The 16936-nt window shown below is 42.1% G+C and overlaps 1 protein-coding gene across 1 annotated transcript in view; it reads left to right on the forward strand.

The window, feature by feature from the left end:
- The window catches only part of ACER3 (alkaline ceramidase 3), a 59176-nt gene extending 46297 nt beyond the window's left edge, over positions 1–12879 (forward strand). The window contains exons 7-11 of the mRNA XM_075115063.1: positions 2488–2546; positions 5852–5953; positions 8937–9041; positions 10758–10803; positions 11032–12879. Coding sequence (XP_074971164.1) covers positions 2488–2546; positions 5852–5953; positions 8937–9041; positions 10758–10803; positions 11032–11085 — 366 coding nt within the window. The 3' untranslated portion in view covers positions 11086–12879. The remainder of the gene's footprint in view (positions 1–2487; positions 2547–5851; positions 5954–8936; positions 9042–10757; positions 10804–11031) is intronic.
- Positions 12880–16936: the final 4057 nt, after the last annotated feature.

Below are 16936 nucleotides of genomic sequence, written 5' to 3' on the forward strand. Positions count from 1 at the left end.
GCTGGGACGGGTATCCTGGGAAGAGTATAGGGACGCTGCCCGGTTGTGTAGGGATGGGGTCAGGAGGGCCGAGGCGTGGATGGAGCTGAACTTGGCAAGGGGTGCAAGGGGTAATAAGAAGCGCTTCTACAGGAATGTCAGCCAGAAAAGGAAGGTCAAAGAAAGCCTGATGAGCAAGACTGGCAAACTGGTAACAATGGACAAGGAGGAGGCTGAGGTACTCAACAGCTGCTTTGCCTCAGCCTTCACTGGCAGCCTCTCTTCCCACACCTCCCGAGTGGAGGGATGGCAGGGCAGGGACTGGGGGAGCAAAGTCCCTCCCACCGTAAGAGCAGATCAGGTCTGTGACCACCTGAGGAACCTGAAGATACACAAGTCCATGGGACCTGATGAGATGCATCCCAGAGTCCTGAGGGAATTGGCTGGTGTAGTTGCCAAGCCACTTTTCATGAGGTAGTTGGTAGTTGGGAACTACCAACCCGTCAGCCTCACCTCTGTGCCTGGGAAGATCATGTGTGGGCAGCCAGGTGAGGGAGGGGGTGCTGCCCCTCTGCCCCGCTCTGTGAGACCCCCCTGCAGCGCCGCCTCCAGCTCGGGGCTCCTCAGCACGGGACAGACACGGGGCTGTTGGAGTGGGGCCAGAGGGGGCACAGAAATGCTCCGAGGGCTGGAGCCCCTCTGCTGCGAGGCCGGGCTGGGAGAGCTGGGGTTGTTCAGCCTGGGGAAGAGAAGGCTGTGGGGAGACATTATTGCGGCCTCCCAGTGCTTAACGGGGGCTTGTAAGGAAGATGGGGACAGACATTTTGGCAGGGCCTGTTGCAGTAGGACCAAGGGGTGATGGTTTTAAACTAAAAGAGGGGAGATTTCAGACTGGATATAAGAAAGAAATTTTCCCGATGAGGGTGGTGAGGCAGTGGCCCAGGTTGCCCCGAGAGGTGGTCGATGCCCCATCGCTGGAAACATTCCAGGTGAGGCTGGATGGGGCTCTGAGCGACCTGTTCGGGTGGAAGATGTCCCTTCCCATGGCAGGGGGGTTGGACTAGATGGCCTTTAAAGGTCCCTTTCTACGATTCTATAAGGGCTCTGTTGTCTCTCTTGTTCTGTACATATGCAGTGATAATACAGTGTGTGCAGCAGCTTACAGCTTGTCCTTACAGCTAAAAGGTGTTTGAAAATTTTCCATTATGGACTTCTGAAAGGTAGGTTTCAGTTTGCATTATTACAGTGATCTGTTTTATGTCGGATGACTAGACACGTGCATATGCTTGCAGGATAGTAATAGCTGAACACCCTGGTTACAGCAGAGTACGAGGTAGTCTTGCCTTGAAGACAATGTAGTTTAAAAGAAGGCAAGTTATGAGGAGGTCGGTACGAAACGGTAAGGGTACTGGTTTGTAAACACACTTCTGTGAGGTTTAAGCTTTTAAAAATAGTTAGTGAAGGTTTATAGTTTTTCTGTTTCATGTAAAACAAGGCAGCATTATGAGTTAACTTAAAAGCAAGGCAAGAAAGGGAAGTCAGTGAATACAGAAGCAAAAAATAGCGAGGGGCTTGTGGGCCACTGGAGAGAGATGAAGAGCAAGGCAAAACTGCTTGGAAAAAAACTGCCTTTTGGCAGGACGAAACCAGTTCAGAATAGAAAGGTGGAGAGTAATTTAATGTCACCGGTGTCTGACAATCCTCCCTGCTGCAGTGGCTTCTGCATCACTTTTCAGGCATGACTGACCACATCTCTTCTTTAGTCTGTACGTCTTGGTGGTGGTGTGTGGATCCTAAACTTGTGAATAAAAAACAGGGAGAGTGATTTAAAGATCACGAGGCAGAAAAGAAATTATTGCTTTGACTTTTTTGTATAAGTCAGGCGGTTACATTCAAATTCATCAAGCCTACAGCGAGCCAGATTTTGCTCATGGATCTTTTCAGAGCGTGCAGCCTTCCCACTGTATAGTTAGATTGAATCCCAACAATCTGTGATAGTTGGTTTTAAATGCTTCCTGGAAAGTTTCTTGCATTCTGGTGCTCAGTGTGGGCATAGCGCTTACTCTATTCAGGTGTTTGCTTTCAGGCAAAAATATTAATCAAATATCAGCGAAGGAATTAGAGCTTTCAAAAATGGCTTTAGCTGATGCTTACACAATCCTGGGCTGACATGCACAGACACAGAAGAGATGGAAGGGTTATTTACCATTTTCATTTCAGGGTGCTTGCTGAGTGCCATCTAGTGTTTGCCTTCCAATTCAAAAAAGTGAAGCAGGGGTTTTTTACAGCTGGCTGTTCCCGTAACTGCATAAAGGGCATGGTTTATAATCATACTTTTATTTTAAACTTTTATGCAAGGCTTTCTGGAGAGGAGGTTAGAGGGGATGCTATTTTCCTGAGACTGAAAAATAAAAATCAACAGAGGCTTCAAAAATGTTTTACTCCTGGAGTGTGTTGTAAAGTCTCTTGAATCCAACTGCTGAATTTTCTCTCTGTTTTTATTTCCAGATCATGTACGGAACACTAGTTTCCATTATAGTTCTACGATCTGTTTATATAGTATTATGGTAAGTAACTGTTTAGTTCAGCACTATAAGACATAATTTAGCATTTGCATCTTTTTTGGTGGGCTTAACATGAGAAATTGGCAGTGGCAAAATTTCTTTAACTAGGTATTTAATGCTACCCCATGCGCTCTGCTTGGTTGAAAGGGAATGGCTGATCTTGCATTTTTTTGAAGCCACTGGGATAGCATTAACCAAAACTGAGATCTCTACGCTAATGATCGGTGGCTTCAGCTGTTAGCCTGGGACTTCAGGGGAGCGGAGTTTCTGTCTTTATGTTGCTGGGTAGCATGAGAAATCTATTGCCAGTGTCCAAAATCTAATGATGATACTTGGAGAGAAGTGAGAGCAAGATTGCAGAGCTGAACCATCGGTTAATATTTTCCTTACTCAAGTGTCTAAAATTCAAATGTAAAAGATAATGACACAGAAGGGTAAATATTTTTCCTTAAAGTTTTGACTGGGTAAGGTTAAGAATACATTCTAGAAATCGAAATAAAAACTATTTATGACAAACAAAAGGGTATTGGAAATGTTAGGAGACACTGAGAAGCATTAGAATCATCAGAGCACGGGCTTGCTGGGTGAAAGTGGGGAAAAAAAGGAGATGAATCAGTATTGGAATAAGCATATACCTTTAGCTCTCAAGGGCTCAGTTGGTTTCCCCTTTCTGTCTCTCCCCTGTGAATAGCTGGGGTTCGTATGTGTCGGGGGATTGCACCAGAAAATTACTGATTTCTCTCTGTCTTCATTCTAAATGTGCCTTTGTTGAACTTTGTTTCGAGTTACAGGCATATCTGTTCAGGCATACAGGGAGGAATTCAACAAAAGGTGTGAATTTAGAGTCGTATCGCCTTCCAGTTGGAATTTCACTTAACTTGCATTGACTTTCCCCAAGACATCCCCACAGACCCAGTGTAAATGTTCAGACTTTTATTAAGCAAGAAGAACTTAAAACTGATGCTGTGTTGCTTGCAGCTTTAGAAACAATCATTGGTTTAAAGGCAGTTGTCAAACCCATGAACGTGGAAATTTTAATCCTAACCTAGAGATCTTAAGTGATAATACCTTAATTCACTTCCGAGAGAAACTAAGTTCAATCAAGTTCAGGTCATTTTAATTTTGTTCTTCTACGAGGATTTAGCACAGTTCCAGTCACTTAAATTAGATTTCTTTGTGTAGACAAACCCTTGGGCCTGCTATCTTTCCAGTTCTGCAAATTCCACACACTTGCGCGTTCTCATTATTTCTGAAGCATTTAATTGCTTTCTGTCACTGCCAATAACACCACCATCCTTCCTCCCGGGGTATCATTCATTGTTTCCCTCCAGAAAAATCTGTCTCTGAAGTTCTACCTACTTTTTCTCTTCAATTTTAGGGGTTCTGAGTGTATTTCCTTAATTATCTAAGTCACTTCATTGCAACATGGCCCTACAAAGACTTGGTTCCCCCTTTGGTTGTATTACGCGAACTGGTTAGAAAGGTGGGATGGGGAGAGAAGTAGGCTTAAACTACTTGTCAGTTTTAACTAAACTATTGGTAGTGTTGGGTTGACAGTTGGACTTGATGATCCTAGAGGTCTTTTCCAACCTTCATGATTCTATGATACTAATTTTAAATTTTGCCGGAGAAGCTGTGCCAACCTGAATGTATGCTTTCCTTTCTCTACAAGTCATCCCCAAGTACACTTTTGGATTTACTTCTTCCACCTTGCTAAAACGTACTCCTGTCTTTCCATTGGTAATGCTAGCACTCGTCCAAGCCTGTTTCAACCTACGCATCAACCCTGATTTCTGTTTGTTCTTACTTCCTTAATATGTATTAGCTTCCCATCACTCATATGTCTTAGTGTGGGGCTTGAAATCACTCTGAGCTTAGAATAAAAATCTCAAAGAACAGCACGTCATCCCTTCCAGGCTGCTACGTCCATCTATCTTCTTCATTTGGGGCTGTTCCTGCCCGTTTTCTCCACGCTTTTCATCTCTTTCTTGGGTCTGCTCCCTTCCCAAGATTACAACTTGGCAAATGTCGTTCTCTGTTCACAAAGCATGTTCCCCATTAGTAAGTGATGCCAGCCTCTCTCGCATTCCTTCACAAAACACCACCATTTATTCCCTGAACAATTCTAGCTATAATTACCTAATTACCGGCACATATAACATACTATTTAGTGCTCTTTCATGTCCTGGGCTTGCTTATATCTCTAGAGCACTGAGTTGGGAATCTTACAGCGTGGTCTCTGCCGTGTACTGCATGGTGCTCCTTGCATTTATTAGGCTAAACAAATGAAAACAAATGAAAATGTTGCTAGTTTATATTGGCAGTACAGTTGTTGCGAACACGTACAGCTTGTATGTGGTTAGCTTGCCCTGTGGAAGAAGCTCTACCTCTCCTGATTTGCACGTTTTTGCTGGCTCTGAAACGTACTGTGTGTAACAGGGGAGAAAAACCAGTTCAGGAATGTGTTTTAACCCAGAATCTAAACTGTGCACTTATAATGCTTATAAATAACTTGAACAGTATTTCATGGCAGCCTTTTAGGGTTGGACTTGGGTTTGCTTTTGGACTTGTCTTATGAGTGGGAAAGGAGCAAATGCCACCAACTTCCATGTAGGAAGTTCACAGTTCCATGGTCCAGCCTGAACGCAGGTAGTGAGGGTGAACATATTCATGGTGCACTTTGTTGCACCTGATTCTTCTGTGCGTTTCCCATATCCTAAAGAGAACTTTTCTCCCAAAATTAAAATGACATTTTTCCATCACCAATAGCACTCAGCGAGAAAATACAATGTGAAATTACTTTTTCTAAAGCCATTCGTTCGGTTAGTTGTTACATGGTGGTTTACACTCACCAAAGACTACAGTCGTTTTGAAAGACCTTATTTAAACAAGTCCCCTAATCGAGGGATATCATGTATTGGAAAAGAAGAGTCTCTTCTTTTGGGAGAGTCGTAATTTTTAACATGGCTATGTTTTTTTTAACTGAAAGATTATACATGGGACTGAAGAATTAGCATCTTTTAGCCAACTTCAGTTTTCCCACTTAATCGTTGTGTTAGGAGAGAGCAGTCTTTAGGGGAACAGTTAGAAATACAGAAGTAAAACGTTTAAAAGACCAGTCTCAGAGAATGTGAATTCAGGAGAGAGGGGAGGAGGTGAAATACAATACCTAAATAGATGAGATTTGAAGTCAATGTTGTAGTAAATCAGTTTATGTGTATGTAATAGTATTTGTGTGTTACATAAAAGCTGCCTTTAAAGAATCTTGAACTAAACTTTGCATTATTTCTCTCTCTGTGTCTCTCTAGGGTATACCCATGGCTTAGAGGTCTAGGCTATACATCTTTAACTGTATTTTTAATGGGATTTTTTCTCTGGAATGTGGACAACATTTTCTGTGATAAATTGAGGTAAGTTCTTTCACTTTGTCCGGATAGTTCTTAATAGTCTTCTTGCATAAAGCTTTGCTTCTTCTGTGGTGTATATTCAAGCCCATCTCACGGTATGTATTGCACGCTCCATACAAAACATTCACAAGGGTTTTATCCAGTTTGGTCATGACTAGATTCAGCATTCAACGGGTTTTTTTAACAGTTTTTTTATCCATGAATAGATTTAGTTTTTTTAATAAGTGATATTTCCCTTTAACTTCAATGTAAATTGAAAGAAAGTAATGTCACTGAAGTAATATTGAGGATCTGTGCCTTACTAAAGCCTGCCCTTCACACTTGATTTCATCTGAATGAGGTTTTTATTGTGCCTTTTTTTTTGTTTCTGCTTTTGCCATTTCCCAGGAAAATATCAAAACCAGTAGTTCTGCAGGTTAAAGAAATATCTTTTGCGGTATATCTGCCACCAATAAACAACAGCTGTGTGAGCATCTCAGAAAGAACAGTAACTCTGTGAGCCGCTACACCCTGCTTGGCTGTCATTATTGGCTTGAAGTCTCCTGGCTTAGCACTTGTAGAGGAGGCCAGGGAAGACTTCCTCGCTGTTTAGTGTGTTGCCAAACAGAGTAAAAGAGGCTTCCAGACAAAGCTTGTAGGAACCCACCGCCTCATTGTCTGGCTAGATACGCTCTCCGTGCAAGAAAGAACACCGGTCCAACAGGTTGTTCTTTTAACATGTTTTCCTCTGGAACTGGACACAACTGCACCATTCTTTCACCTAGTTATGATGCTTGTGTTTCACCACAAGCTGGAGTAGAGGGAAAGGTTGTTGCCAGCATCCAGAAAATCTGTTCTTGACTATCTGATACACTGTTATGCTGCTGAACCTGCAGTGTACAGAATTGTCCTAGTAGGTTGCTTTGTCAGGGTCGGATCAGTGTGCCGTAACGAAGTCTAGCGTTTTCCATCTGTCCCTTACAGCTCTGTAGTCCTTGCACTAGGTTAGGCCAACTGAAGCTTAACTCCAACAGAGTTTTCTTGAAACTTTTTCGTAAAAAATATAGGTGTACTTAATATAATACACGGTGCCTCATCTATGGAAACACTTGATACAGGTGGCATAGAAAAGTTACGTGCCAGCACAAGTGGGTGGATATGCAGTGACTTCGCAAATATTGGCATCGGGGTTGATTTTTGCAGCTGCATCACTTCGCTGGTGAGATCATAACCCCCAGTTCATGAAGCCTGCTGAGCTGCTGCAGGTCCATGGGGCTTTTGAACTTGATCCTAGACACAAGATTACGCCAGCTGCTGAAGCACTTTTTTCCATCCTCATTTTGCAATGGGGAAAAAAAAAGTTAGCATATTTCCTGTAACAGTTGTTTGGTTACAGCACTGGAAAGCAATAAATACGCTTGTTTACTGGCTTTAATCAGATGTGTGCAGAGCCTTGAATTTCTCCAGGTGGTATTATAGCTTGAACCTTAGGGAAAATATATTCTAGTTCCTTGTAATTTTTTATTCCTTAAAGATCTAACTTGTGAATCATCCACCTACCTGCTTTTTTTTGGTTTAAATGTTCAAAATTGTATTTTGGTTCAGTTTTTCCGTTACATTTGGAACTTATTTGAAAAACAAAACCCAAAACCAAACCAAAAAAGTCTATAGCACTCAGCTTCCCTGGTTGGATCTGTGCACTTTTTAACTTGAGCTGTGAGATTTCCTGCCCTCCGAAGGCTCAGGGTCTGTGCCGGGGTGACAGTCTGTGTGTTCTGCTATGTCATTCCCAGACTGACTGAGTCGAAGCTCTGCGTTCATGTTTGTGACTGAGCAGCTCTGGAAACTAAGCAGTAGCTCAGGGATTAGCGTTTAGTCAAGGCGACTGAACACCGTAACATCAAGCAGTAAATAAGTATTACAGAAGGTGCAGATTTTTCTTCCTTAACACCTGCGATCATTGTTTTCCCTGTTTTGTTTTGACTGAATGTGAAATGAAAGTCAAAAAAGACAACAGGCAGATGCAAATGTTTGCTCCACCATCAACCAAAATAAGTGTTATCTGCAGAAGCCAAGTGAGCAGGAGAAATCAGGGCAATGTAGTTCCTCCCCTTTCTTTCTCTATCTCCATCCCTTGGCCTCTTCCCACGTAGCTCACACCCCATAACTGTGCAAAGTACAAAACATGTCAGCAGAGTATTTCAGACCCTCTGCTTTCATTGCTTCCTCACTAAACACCCACTTCGTCCCTGGTTTAGAGTACAACAAAAGGCAAGCTAAGCTTCCGTGGAGCTGGAGAATAGGTGGTGCGATTGCTAGATGTAAAGCGGTGATGTCTGATTGATCCCATTTCCCCTCTCAGACCTGAAACTCGGCATTTCATCCTATGGATGGTAGTTCACTAGGTTTTGGGGAGAAGGGTGGTAGGACCCAAGGGAATGGCAGGGAGATGTGCCAGGGGAGGGTTAGGCTGGGCATTAGGAGAAGGCTCTTCCCCCAGAGGGTGGTGGAGCCCTGGAACAGGCTCCCCAGGGAGGCATCACGGCACCAGCCTGGCGATATTCCAGAAGCACTTGGGCAAGGCCCTCAGAGCCACGGTGTGAATTTGGGGTGTCCTGTGCAGGGACAGGAGCTGGGCTTGATGGTCCTTGTGGGTCCTTCCCAACTCAGGGCATTCTGTGATTCTAGAACTCATTTGAGACTGTGGGATGCCATAAATATATTACCTGAATTTTGAGTCCAGAAGTAACTGATCGCTCCCTGTATGAAGAAGTGTGTGCTTTCTTTAAATGTGTAAGAAAACCAGTTTGCTAACATCTTTCTATACTGGCGGTATAAGGTGTAACTGCTGTTCCTCACCTGCTGAAGGTCTGACTACATGAAGCCTCACTCGTGAAACACATGCCTGAGCTACAGAAACAGTACTGTGTGATCTGACAATCAAGCACTGCGATTTGAGGTTGTGTAGCTTGGAAAAAAAGGCATTACATGGTGTTCTTTCTTACAGAGCACTACGAGAGAGGATGCCTCCTGTTGTGGGAGCTGTGACACAGTTTCATGCATGGTGGCATATTCTCACAGGCCTGGGCTCTTACCTTCATATCCTGCTAAGGTAGGAAATATTTTCTAAACTGGGTTTAGCAGTCTAAAGAGTTTTCCGAGCTTCAGATTTACTTCAGAATGTTGTATCGGCCAGAAGAGCAGGAAAATAACTTCTTAGTAAACTGGCGGTAGTTTTTCTTTCCTTGTTGCAACTGGTCTAAAAGCTCTGTAAAAATAACGTGTATTCTTCAAAATCTAATCATTAGTCTTTAGTCATGGTCTTCATGAAAATGCAATTCAGAAATGGGAACCCTGTAGCAGTCAGTATGCTGTCAAATAGTTTTGCAGTTTCATTTCAAAATATAAGCAGTTGATACCTTTCTGTTCTTGAGCAGCAATCCTGAAGTACTGCAACATTAAACGTGTTGAAAATTAAAACATTAAACATTTTAGAAGCATAACCAATCTTTTCTGACAGGCGCTGTCGCTCTTGCAAACTAGCAGGCATCATGATGTAGGGCAGAAGGGTGGCGGCCGAAGTGGTTGGAGCAGAAGCTCTTCCCAGAAGTGCAGGGTATTAGTTGTAGGAGGAGACTTAAATGAGAGCCGAAGTCAGCAAGTCTGCAGCTGGCAGGTTTTTGTCCCTGTTCTTGCTCTATACCACCACCTAGTGGAACCAGGAGCGAAGACGGAGTTTAAGCTGGAATCTGCAGGATTTCTGTAGTTCGTTCATTATTTGACAAGATGATGTTTTACCACTTAACGTCTGTTTCACAGATACATTCCATGAGTCGAGAAAACTTGATTACATCAGTTTTTCTACATCTAACACAGTATTATCCTTTTTGTCAGATGGTAAAATAGCTAGTAAAAGGAAAATGCAAGGAAGATAAGTACATTTCCAGTAGCTATACTGATAGCTTTTTATATATTCATATACATACAAATGTACATATATACATGTGCATATGGATGGGTATCTATATCTACCTGCGTGTGTATATGTGTATATATAAAATACCTCATGGTATGTGGAAATCAGCTGCTCCATTTTGGCTGGCAGGTGGTGTGCTGTCCTAAACAGCTCGAGGTAATCTTTTGAAGAAAACTCCTTGCAGAAAGCAAGCTGATGCAGAGAGTTTGGATAGCAGAGGCAAGGTTTTTTTCCAGCATGCAGCACAGAGAAAATAATTTGGGTTTGCATCCTCTAGCCCTTGGGGAACGTGCAGATGCCTGATTTGTCAGTGAATGAACCACATGCTTTCCCTGCAGTAGTTTCCCTAGTATTTTCTCAGCCGCACAGTGGCATTGCCTATGTCCACTTCAAAAAGTGAGGTCACACACAGGAGAAGATCTGCTGAGGAGAGAGGGCGTATAAGAACAGAAATGAGATACAGAATCAAGCTGTGCTGCTCCCCTCCCCCACCTGAACATCTGCCATCTGTTTTGTAGTACACTGATTTAATGCCGTCCTTCCAACATGACAGGCTCTAGTCGCTGTTTAGTCTTTTCCATAGTGGAGAGAGAATTTACTTCTCTGGGTTTCTCTCTTTCTCCCCACATAGAGGATAGGATAGATTAGTTTGCTAATCATGGTCTAGCACAGACGGATTTACTCTCAGCTAATGTCTCCTATTTTGCATAAATCTAGGCAGGATGGGTAGCTCTGCAATCACAGAGCAATCCTTTTTTAGTTGGAAAATAAAGCTGGGGTTAGTACATCATTATTATTTTATATGCTGTCTTATACATGAAGTTTCAAGCACACTTTTCTCCTTTTCCTCAGTTTATACACAAGGACACTTTTCCTGAAACACAGGCCAAAGGTGAAGGTAAGCAAGCAATATTTTGCATCCGTTAATGTACTGCAGCATTTGGATATCTTATGCCTTGAACTTGCATTGGGGCTCACTGATGATGCCTCTTAGGGTCCTATCTTTGATTTTTACTTACATCCCAAGAGATGCGGTTGAAATGATGGTTAACAGTGGTTGCCTTCTGTTCCGAGAGACATAATATTCCAAGAAATCTTTCCCTTCTTCCTATTTTTCTTTTAACAGTTTGTCTTTGGAATATGGCCTGTTCTTCTTGTGGAGCCACCCAAGAAGCTTTGACTGAGACCTAGGCGGTCCCACGCGATCACCCAGCCTGGCTGAATAAAGGGATTCAACAGTTTCTATGGCTGAAGTGTCAAAATTATGGATCAGTTCAAGTACCGTTGCTATAAAAGGACTTCTCTGCATTACTAGGCCAGCTGGCCAGAACAGAGCAAAGAGCTGGCACACTAGGGAAATAATGTTTAGTACAGGTTTATTCTAAGTTGTTAAAACAAAGATTAAGACACAATATTTTTCTGTATATATTGTATAGCTGATGATACTGAGCTAATATTTCGTGCTGGTCACAGAAAACTAACCATTTTTGAAGTGGATTGCGTATGTTTTTCATTCAGTTGTTGTTCTTCCTGTGTTTTAAACTAATGTTAGTAACTGAATGACAACAACAGGCCATTGATGGCCAAGCTAAGCATTTGTGTGGCCTGTAGAGAACTGAATGCTTAACCTGAACTACTTTAATCTTGCACTTTTATACAATTAATGAAGTATGTAATGACTGATTTAGGGCTTTATTGTATCTTGCTTTTCCACAGCCGCCTTTGCAATTTATATTTTAAGCAAAACATTTGGGATACCTGTGCCATTTAGTTCATTTTGTGCCAAACTTCCATTTTCTCTGTAGTCCAACTGAGGTACATCGTGGAGGATGTTCCAGGGTGTGACCGGCAGAAGACACTTAAGATGGTGAAGCATTATAGGGGTTCTTATCTGGGTGTGGAAACTGAATTCCTAATTTGTTTGACCAGTGCTCCATCAGGAGACTTCAGGGTGACTGTATAAACGCAAGAAACATTTTTTTTTTATCTTTTTATAATTATTATTTACATACCTCCCTTTTCTATCCCTTATTTTTACCCCCCATGTCCCTATTACAGATTCACAAACACTTTAAATGTGTGCTAGTTCAGCTTTGAATTAATCTCTCTCCCTTATTTTACAAGTCTTAAATATTGGTCTGACTTTCAGAAGCATCTTCTTACTCAGAAATGTTGAAGAAAGAGTAAAGAACAAGATTGCTGTTGAGGATACCCCAAAATAAAACTGGCAGCACTTTGGTTGCTTGCTCTTAATCTGTCCACCACGCGGTTACTCTCTGGAAAGTTGACCACCTTTGTAACACCAAACTTTGGGAATTGAAGTGGGGGACGAACCTTCTGGTTTCTGCAATTTTTATTTACCCAGTTGATGAAAGTTAATAAGTGAGCATAAAGAGAACATTGAACTAACACAGTTTTTCAAAATATACCTCATACTGGAGGCTGTGGTTTTGATTCTTCAGATCCTGAGGCAACTAACGGAGTCTGTCTCTGGGCCTCCTAGCTGCTGTGCTATGCAATTCTTGTCTGCTTTTGATTTTCTGAGGGATTTATCCTTCTTGCCATGAAGGAAAAAAGGGAAATGCTCAGACAGATTGGAAATCCCATCTGTATTGATTTAAAACGTGCCCACAGCAGCAAGGCACAGGAATGGAGCTATAAAGCTGTCTCCCAGATCACAAAGTCCTGGCTAGTGTAAGCTTCCTTGCTTCAACTACTGAAGAAGGCAGACTGCAATCTGTATTGTACAATCAATGCTGACTAAAATGGTCTGCTCCCTTTAATTTCTCTTTTTCTTTTTTTCTATTTGCAGCTTAGCTGCATCCTCCTTGTCCATCAGTGGCACTCCTACTGATCTGGATCTCCAGATAAATTCATGGCTTTGATTATGTGACTGACCCTGGACTCTTGGGATCAAATAGACACGAACTCAGGGCTAGAAAAAGATACTTAACCTTGAGTGACTTTAGTGAGGTTTAAGCACGTGCTGATAGCAGTGCGTTTCGCCCCGTAATCAGCAAACTTCTATAAAGATTCTTGAATGAAAGTTTTGAAATAGACTTTTTTTTGTCAGTAGGCTCCAGTTCCATAGACAAGGTCAGCATCTGTGTTGGGAAATTCGAGTGATCTTCAGACTGAAAGACATTGGAATGACTAGCACAGAGGTAGGAAGATGCTGTCGTGGATCAAGTGTCTTTAATTATCCAGAAGGTGTATTTTTTTTTGTGAAGAGATGTGAGAACTGTTTTAAAAACGTAGCTTAGAAATAAGTGCCTGCCTGTTTGCCTCCAGGCTCTCTCAAGCATGCTCTGTACCCTATTTTTGTATTAGTACGTTTACATGTTTTCCTAAGTTAGGGAAAGAGTCCCATAACAGGAGCAGGGCAGCAGCGAGACCTGTAAAGGGTTACTTGTGACATCTGCTAGGTATGGTGTTATTTTTAAGAAAACAAACAAAACCTTTATTTTAGTGGCCTTAGTTTTGTTACTGGAGGATCTGGGGGCTCTGGTTTCCCTGAAATTGCAGGAACCAGAGTGTGCTGAAAAGCCACTTTCTTACTGATGGGGCTCCTCTACAATGGTAAATTTTAAAGAAATTTGTTGCTTCTACACACTTGCAACTAGGAAGCGTATACTTCTTTTCAGATCTTGGTGAATTAAATTGTCAGGGTTTAAAAATAAAAGTTGGAAAAGCTTTTGTTTTAGTTTTATGCTGCTGTTAGCTTTTCATTCACATATCATTTGTCACTGGTGTTTTTTATCTTTAAATTACACAAATTGGCTTCCTCTTTCATTCCAAATGACCAAAACCATGCACGCCTCTACCACCCTTCCAGCAGCCCTTCTTTCAGGTTACGTTAGATTCTGAAGAATGTAATTTATGTGTGTATTCTTCTAAGCATAAATAATCTAAAATTATGGGTGCTCTGGTTTCACTGCCTTATTGATCTTGTGAGTGATACTGAAAACGGCAAGCCAGTTTTAACTGCATGTCACTGAAATTCAGGCTGCTGTTTCTTGTGCCTGGAAAGACATACATCCTTACTCCTGTAATGTGTTAAATGTCTGCCCAATCGCTTTTTATTTATATCACCTGTATGATATGCTGATTTGTTTTTTTCCTACAAACCTTGAAGCAGCATATCCCAAACTTTTCTTGCACTACATCTTATAAGGTGGGTCACCTTTGATCCTATTTCTTGAGTAGGATTCAGACAGCAGCTACTTTAAAGGGAATCAGGGAAGTATCAGGTGTCATTTAATATGAATCCTACAGGATGTGTTGGACAGATTTGATAGCAATGAACTCTTATTCGTTAACATCCATGAAGGACCAGGAAATCTGCCACCTTATGACTGTTGGTTTGGCACAGACCAGCAGCAAGTAGTTCTGCAACTGTGAGCTGAAAAATTCTTCCCTGGAAATAAAAGAAAAACCTAAGAATTACTCGCCCAGCACAGGTCAACACCATAGCTTAGCTGGGAATCGAGGTTTTTCTGGGTACAGCTCACGACGTGCATTATCCAGAACTGAAGATGAGACGTGATAAACAAAAATCTGCCATCAGGACGAATCTCATGCATGTTTTGAAGGCAGTGTTGTTAGCTAGCAGTATTAGTCATCTCCAGACTTCATTTTAAGGCTTTTTGGTTTAGCACAAGGAAGATGTGCTCACCTGCGAGTGTTTAGAAGACCACTCCACAGTCAGAATTGGAATATGCAGTCTATCACTTAATCTACCTCTGTCATGTATTGTACAATACCTGTGCCCTTAATTATGTCTGACTTAGACCGTGCAGCCCCTGAGGTTGGCAGCAGCATTGTATTGATCCGTGGCTGATCCTGTTCACTCTCCATAAGCGTCCTGACTTGTCCCGTGTCTGTCGCTTCTAGGTGGCGCTCAGTCCGCTGTTCCTCTGCGTGCAGAAGTCTGGCTGCCTTAGAAACAGATACAAGTAGGATGACTTGAATTCAGGCAGGTGAAGTGAGCCCGTTTTGGTAGTTAAGTTATATTTACAGCTAAGTTGAAAACAGTATAACTTGTTTTACGTGATTTTTGGAAGAGATGTGACGGAAAATACTGTTTTATAATTAGCTTTAGTTCTCTTTTCATCTAATATTGCACTGTCTTGTTTGCCTGAAGGGAAATTGTATGATTTGAAATGCAGTTGACTTCTGGCTGCAGTGCATTTGCTTCCAATACCTGTTTTCGAACAACTGAACGAGTTTTTCACCTAACTCCTCCGTGTGACACACTTAGCAACACACAATCCTCCCCGTATCACAAGTGTTTCTCACAGTCACTACCGCCTGGTTTTGTCTGCGTGTAAGAATTTCAGTAATACCTTTTTGTTTTTTTAAACCTGTTTTTCTCTGTGATATATTTTTGGCATTTGATAGCAGGAGGTGAAACAATTCAATGTAACACTTCTCACTGGAAGATGAGCTCTAATGAAGCAGCACTGCTGTTTTCTTCAGTAGGCCTCAGAATCCAGGAACAGACCTTAATTTTGGTGGAATGTGTGCCCGGTAATTTAGAGTAACACATTCAGGTAAAGCGGTTTACTTTAAAGAAACCCCATCTGCCCTTTATAAGTAGGCAGTGGGAGGCTTTAACTGCAAAGTACTGTTGAAGTGTGAGGCTTTAGTGGGACGAGGGTTAAGTGATGAAATCTTTATTACCAATGAGAAGTGGAAGCCAGGAGGAGATGAAGAATCCTTACATGGAAAGAATAACAAAAGATTAAGCACAGAATCCCATAGTATTACGTCAACCACCCTCCTGATAACTGCACTTTAGATACTTATGTAACGAGCTTGAATGTTTTGCTGTTTTTACGTTTAACTTGCCGTGCTGACTCTGCACTCTTTGCCACAGAAGCGACGTAGACTCCATTACATTCGGTTCATTGTAGATTATTCAGCTGGGGTTTTTTTTATGTAAGACACAATGTTCGTACATATCGGACGGAACGTGACACAGATTGTTTTGTACGTGAACGAGTACATTTCTTATCCATCTAGAACGTCCTCTTCCAGCTTTGTTTGAGAGTCCGTAACGTAACTACAGAGATTATACTGTATAACTGTTAAGACTGATTTTGGGTTTCTTTGTTCAGTTTCTCGCTCACGACTGCCTACGCTGCCAAGTGCCTGATCTCTTTGTCGCAAGTCCTTTTTGAGAGCTGAGGCTGTGTTTTCCCCTGGGGCCCATAAGACAAGGTCCTCCGTCGGTGGGAGGTTGGTCTGGCTTTTGTTAAATTCTCCTGCTGCAGGAGTCACAGCGCTGTTTTGAGTCGCTTGCCAGAAATGTAGTTATCCAGTATGTGGCTGCCTCTGCTTGGCTCAGATGAACACCCCACGTCTGTGATGCTGTTGCATCTTTTCAGATTTTGAAAGGTATTTAGCCCCACAGCTGGTGTTTATTTCAGCGTGGGTACTTCAATGACAGGCAGGGTGAAGGCGCAGCAGTCAAGCAAGCACTTTATGCAGAGCCCTGTTACTGGAGCTTCCAGCCAGATGCTCCAAACAGGACTGGGGATATGGGGCCCCACTACTTTTGGGGACAGGTTTGATGCTTGAACATCTTACTTTACTTGAGAACTTTCCCTTTTTACTTGTTAAAAGTGTTTGGATTTGATTAAACATGTAATTGCAGATTTAAGAAGAACCGAGTTCAGAATCCAGCTAATGCAAGACCCTAAACCAGTGCCTGCAGATTTTTTTTTGCACATATTTCACACACGTTGAATCTGCCTGATGTTTAGAGCAGATTGCTGAAATTTTACAAATGCAAAAATAAAGGGTCTTTTGATTATTTGTCCTTCATCCCCAAAACGTATGAATAGCCCTGAGTACAATCTCTGATTCCCCTTTCCTCAAAACCATGGAACATATATATGTTCCTCCAAAGCCGATGTTGAATAGAGATGGGCTTTCCATGTGCTCATTTAAATCATGTACTTCTAAATTAAAGCCTTGGTCAGCTGCTGTGGAAGAACTTTGGTTGCATATACTGTTGCTCCCTGGAT

Source organism: Phalacrocorax aristotelis, chromosome 1, assembly GCF_949628215.1.
Source record: "Phalacrocorax aristotelis chromosome 1, bGulAri2.1, whole genome shotgun sequence".
Lineage (NCBI taxonomy): Eukaryota > Metazoa > Chordata > Aves > Suliformes > Phalacrocoracidae > Phalacrocorax > Phalacrocorax aristotelis.